Consider the following 6441-nt stretch of genomic DNA (forward strand, 5'->3'; position numbering starts at 1 on the left):
CCCCCCCGTTTCCCGGTGGGGGACTAATAAACCTAACCAAAACAGTTCAATATAAATGCATAACTTAATTCCAAGTGTTTATTATATCTGTAAAATTTTCATAAAATTTGATGAAAACTCTAGGAGCTGTACAGACAAGATTTGACCACGATATTGCAAAAAGGAGGATATCTTCTATAGAGAATAATACATGCCTTTTTCCATATCACATCCAGTATCAACCCGAGACTGCAATATCAGCCCAAGGGCCGAAGGCCCGCGGGCTGATATTGGTCGAGGGGTGATACTGGGTGTGATATGGAAAAAGGTGTGTTTTATTCTGTTTATTACATACTTACTAATAAAAACTACTATCTTATGATTTATTTTAATTTTTGAAATATTGAAAAACGATTTTTTTTCCAAATGGGGTGTGATATGGGTTTTGCGGGCTGATATGGGTTTAGGGGTGTGATACGGCGGGGGCTGATACAGGTTTTGGGGTGTGATACGGCGAGGGCTGATATGGGTTAGAGCAATTGTGTCGTATTGCATATACAAAAAACCCGTATTTATTAGGAAGTATGTAATAAATATAAATAACGGGATTGAAAAAATTAACAATTTCAGAGTGTACAAAGTTTCATGTTAACCAAATAAAAATATAAACTTTACTTATTTTACCTCAATTATGAAAGAAGTTATTTCAACTTATATTAATCACTCAAATTGATTATTTGCTGTTATTCAAATGACAGCAATATGAGTCAGGATAGGAGTCCAACAACAGAGATGGACGAACATACAGTAAACGGATGGGAGATGGACAGATGAGGGATGTCACATTAGCTCACAGTCACTTCCTTCTCAGGTGAGCTACAAATTGAGGTTCTTTCCTTATGGTAACAGCCTTACCAATGGCCCCATTGAAAACTACAGAATAGGCTTCGGTCATATTAAAATCATGACAATTAAGCAAATAAAACTTTATACTGAAATCATTACTGACAATATGATTTATGTATGACCGGCAGTACAGCCGCCCACCGATCTCACAACTGGTAGATGTCTGGTGTAGAAAAAAACTTAGTCTCCAACTTCATTAAACATGTTTTTGGACACCACTTTTATTAGACTTAGTGCAATAGAAATATTTTTCGTTGTATAATAATCCCCCAAAATTATGGCCAATAATTCTCCGTCTGATGTCCACGTTTAACAAAAGCATGGCTAATAACCCTCTCTGTCTGATGTCCACGTTTAACAAATCATTGCCAATAACCCTCTCCATCTGATGTCCATGGTATACTAATTCATGGCAAATAACCCTCTCCATCTGATGTCCACGTTTAACAAATCATTGCCAATAACACTCTCCGTCTGATGTTAATGGTATACTAAATCATGGTCAATAACCCTCTCCATCTGATGTCCATGGTATACTAAATCATGGCCAATAACCCTCTCCATCTGATGTCCATGGTATACTACATCATGGCCAATAACCCTCTCCGTCTGATGTCCACATTTTACTTAATCATGGCCAATAACCCTCTCCGTCTGATGTCCACATTTTACTTTATCATGGCCAATAACCCTCTCCATCTGATCAGTCCATGGTATACTAATTCATGGCAAATAACCCTCTCCATCTGATGTCCACATTTTACTTTATCATGGCCAATATCCCTCTCCATCTGATCAGTCCATGGTATACTAATTCATGGCAAATAACCCTCTCCATCTGATGTCCACGGTATACTTAATCATGGCCAATAACCCTCTCTGTCTGATGTCCATGGTATACTAATTCATGGCCAATAACCCTCTCCATCTGATGTCCACATTTTACTTAATCATGGCCAATCTCCATCTGATGTCCATGGTATACTAAATCATGGCCAATGACTCTCCACATCTGATGTCCATGGTATACTAATTCATGGCCAATAACCCTCTTCATCTGATGTCCACATTTTACTTAATCATGGCCAAAAACCCTCTCCATCTGATGTCCACATTTTACTTAATCATGGCCAATAACCCTCTCCATCTGATGTCCACGGTATACTTAATCATGGCCAATAACCCTCTCCATCTGATGTCCATGGTATACTAAATCATGGCCAATATCCCTCTCTATCTGATGTAAATGGTATACTAAATCATGGCCAATAACCCTCTCCATCTGATGTCCATGGTATACTAAATCATGGCCAATGACTCTCCACATCTGATGTCCATGGTATACTAAATCATGGCCAATAACCCTCTCTATCTGATGTAAATGGTATACTAAATCATGGCCAATAACCCTCTCCATCTGATGTCCATGGTATACTAATTCATGGCCAATAACCCTCTCCATTTGATGTCCATGGTATACTAAATCATGGCCAATATCCCTCTCTATCTGATGTAAATGGTATACTAAATCATGGCCAATAACCCTCCCTATCTGATGTAAATGGTATACTAAATCATGGCCAATAACCCTCCCTATCTGATGTAAATGGTATACTAAATCATGGCCAATAACCCTCCCTATCTGATGTAAATGGTATACTAAATCATGGCCAATAACCCTCCCTATCTGATGTAAATGGTATACTAAATCATGGCCAATAACCCTCCCTATCTGATGTAAATGGTATACTAAATCATGGCCAATAACCCTCCCTATCTGATGTAAATGGTATACTAAATCATGGCCAATAACCCTCTCTGTCTGTTGTCCATGGTATACTAAATCATGGCCAATATCCCTCTCTATCTGATGTAAATGGTATACTAAATCATGGCCAATAACCCTCTCCATCTGATGTCCATGGTATACTTAATCATGGCCAATAACCGTCTCCGTCTGATGTCCATGGTATACTAAATCATGGCCAATGACTCTCCCAATCTGATGTCCATGGTATACTAAATCATGGCCAATGACTCTCCACATCTGATGTCCATGGTATACTAAATCATGGCCAATGACTCTCCACATCTGATGTCCATGGTATACTAAATCATGGCCAATGACTCTCCACATCTGATGTCCATGGTACACTAAATCATGGCCAATAACCCTCTCTATCTGATGTAAATGGTATACTAAATCATGGCCAATAACCCTCTCCGTCTAATGCCAGGGCATACTAAATCATGGCCGATAACCCTCTCCGTCTGATGTCCATGGTTTACTTAATCATGGCCAATAACCCTTTCTGTCTGATGTCCATGTTACTAAATCAAGACCAATAACCCTCTGTCTGATGTCCATGTTATACTAAATCAAGGTCAAAAACCCTCTCTGTCTGATGTCCATGGTATACTAATCATGGCCAATAACCCTCTCCGTCTGATGTCCATGGTATACTAAATCATGGCCAATAACCCTCTCCGTCTAATGTCAGGATATACTAAATCATGGCCGATAACCCTCTCCGTCTGATGTCCATGGTTTACTAAATCATGGCCAATAACCCTCTCCGTCTAATGTCCATGGTATACTAAATCATGGCCAATAACCCTCTCCGTCTGATGTCAGGGTATACTAAATCATGGCCAATAACCCTCTCTGTCTAATGTCAGGGTATACTAAATCATGGCCGATAACCCTCTCCGTCTGATGTCCATGGTTTACTAAATCATGGCCAATAACCCTCTCTGTATGATGTCCATGTTACTAAATCAAGACCAATAACCCTCTCTGTCTGATGTCCATGTTATACTAAATCAAGACCAATAACCCTCTCTGTCTGATGTCAGGGTATACTAAATCATGGCCGATATCCCTCTCCGTCTGATGTCCATGGTATACTAAATCACGGCCTCTCTTTCTGATGTCCATGGTATACCTGCTCTGATGGAAGGTGTATATGTTGACCCGGACTTGTCCGTATTTCTTGAGGATTTTCTGTGTGTCTTCGTCTGTGTTGAAGGAGTTCATGAGCACCAAGGGAACATCTGTGCCATATGTCTTGTTCAAATACTGCAGATATATAACAGTAGGTCAATACACTAGAAATCTATTACAGATACCAGTCATACACAGTACATCATCAATAAATAATTAAACAATTTCCTACACAATTTCCTCAATGTGGGCTTAATTGATTTCAAACCCTTTACTATTTTAACAGATCTATACCAACTAGACCCTGTGGACAGAGTAATTAACAAATTTTGATTCACAGTCTTGGCAGCTTTGTAACAAAAGCAAAAGTCATCATTTAAGCACTGTTGACATGCAATACTATTTAACCTAATCTCTTATGCTTTATCACTAAAATTTAATACCAGAACGACATTTCAACACATCCAACTATTTTATAGAACTACCTCTCTGATACATTATACAACAAGTAACACCACACCCCACAACTCTATAGAACTTCCTCTCTGAGATGTCATACCACAAGTAACACCACACCACACACCTCTATAGAACTTAATCTCTGATATGTCATACCACAAGTAACACCACACCACACAACTCTATAGAACTTCATCTCTGATATGTCATACCACAAGTAACACCACACCCCACAACTCTATAGAACTACCTCTCTGAGATGTCAAACCACAAGTAACACCACACCACACAACTCTATAGAACTTCATCTCTGATATGTCATACCACAAGTAACACCACACCCCACAACTCTATAGAACTTCATTTCTGATATGTCATACCACAAGTAACACCACACCACACAACTCTATAGAACTTCATCTCTGATATGTCATACCACAAGTAACACCACACCCCACAACTCTATGGAACTACCTCTCTGAGATGTAATACCACAAGTAACACCACACCCCACAACTCTATAGAACTTCATCTCTGATATGTCATACCACAAGTAACACCACACCCCACACCTCTACGGAACTACCTCTCTGAGATGTCATACCACAAGTAACACCACGCCCCACAACTCTATGGAACTACCTCTCTGAGATGTCATACCACAAGTAACACCACGCCCCACAACTCTATGGAACTACCTCTCTGAGATGTCATACCACAAGTAACACCACACCCCACAACTCTATAGAACTTCCTCTCTGATATGTCATACCACAAGTAACACCACACCACACAACTTATATAGAACTTCCTCTCTGATATGTCATACCACAAGTAACACCACACCACACAACTCTATAGAACTTCCTCTCTGATATGTCATACCACAAGTAACACCACACCACACAACTCTATAGAACTTCATCTCTGATATGTCATACCACAAGTAACACCACACCACACAACTCTATAGAACTTCATCTCTGATATGTCATACCACAAGTAACACCACACCACACAACTCTATAGAACTTCATCTCTGATATGTCATACCACAAGTAACACCACACCACACAACTCTATAGAACTTCATCTCTGATATGTCATACCACAAGTAACACCACACCACACAACTCTATAGAACTTCATCTCTGATATGTCATACCACAAGTAACACCACACCACACAACTCTATAGAACTTCATCTCTGATATGTCATACCACAAGTAACACCACACCACACAACTCTATAGAACTTCATCTCTGATATGTCATACCACAAGTAACACCACACCCCACAACTCTATAGAACTTCCTCTGTTTGATGTAGTAGTGAAATGGATTCATACTTAGCATTCAATGAGGAAGTAACTATTGATATGATTGAAGCCTTCACACGACCTTTCTGTACCAAGTTTGGTAGACCTATTTTGAAAAGGCAATGGAGCAGACAAACGTAAAACTGGGATCTGTAATGAACAAAGCCAGTTTGTAAAAAAGATTACGTAACTGTATCCTGTCTAGTTTGAATAGGTGGATAGACTTTCTTACCTCAATCTGCTGGACAGTCAGGTCTAGGAAGGTCAGTTCATTTCTGACACTGATGGCACTTTTTGGGCCAGTACAACCCATGCTTGTGCCCAGGCCGCCATTCAGCTTCACCACAACCAGTTTGTTTAGTAAATCCTTGATCTTGTCTGGGTCTGGTATCTGTAGCTCACCATAGGTCTTCACCTACACAGAACAGAAATTATATTATCTGTAGCTCACCAAAGGTCTTCACCTAAACAGAACAGAAATTATATTATCTGTAGCTCACCACAGGTCTTCACCTTCACAGACCATAACTTATAGTGTATATCACCCACAGCCATCACAGAACATAACTTATAGTGTATATCACCTACAACCATCACAGAACATAACTTATAGTGTATATCACCTACAACCATCACAGAACATAACTTAGAGTGTATATTACCTACAGCCATCACAGAACATAACTTATAATGTATATCACCTACAGCCATCACAGACCATAACTTATAGTGTATATCACCTACAGACATCACAGAACATAACTTACAGTGTATATCACCTACAACCAACACAGAACATAACTTATAGTGTATATCACCTACAGCCATCACAGA

The 6441-nt window shown here is 39.5% G+C and overlaps 1 protein-coding gene across 1 annotated transcript in view; it reads right to left on the minus strand.

Annotated features, from left to right (window-relative positions):
• LOC110441408 (UTP--glucose-1-phosphate uridylyltransferase-like) overlaps positions 1 to 6386 on the minus strand; it is a gene marked incomplete at its 5' end in the record, with an annotated part of 21131 nt that extends 14745 nt beyond the window's left edge. Inside the window, 3 exons of the mRNA XM_021484529.1 lie at positions 3831 to 3964; positions 5840 to 6022; positions 6375 to 6386. Of these exons, the coding sequence (XP_021340204.1) occupies positions 3831 to 3964; positions 5840 to 6022; positions 6375 to 6386 (329 nt within the window). The remainder of the gene's footprint in view (positions 1 to 3830; positions 3965 to 5839; positions 6023 to 6374) is intronic.
• Positions 6387 to 6441: the final 55 nt, after the last annotated feature.

The sequence above is a fragment of the Mizuhopecten yessoensis genome, unplaced genomic scaffold (genome assembly GCF_002113885.1).
Source record: "Mizuhopecten yessoensis strain PY_sf001 unplaced genomic scaffold, ASM211388v2 scaffold715939, whole genome shotgun sequence".
NCBI classification, from domain to species: Eukaryota; Metazoa; Mollusca; class Bivalvia; order Pectinida; family Pectinidae; genus Mizuhopecten; species Mizuhopecten yessoensis.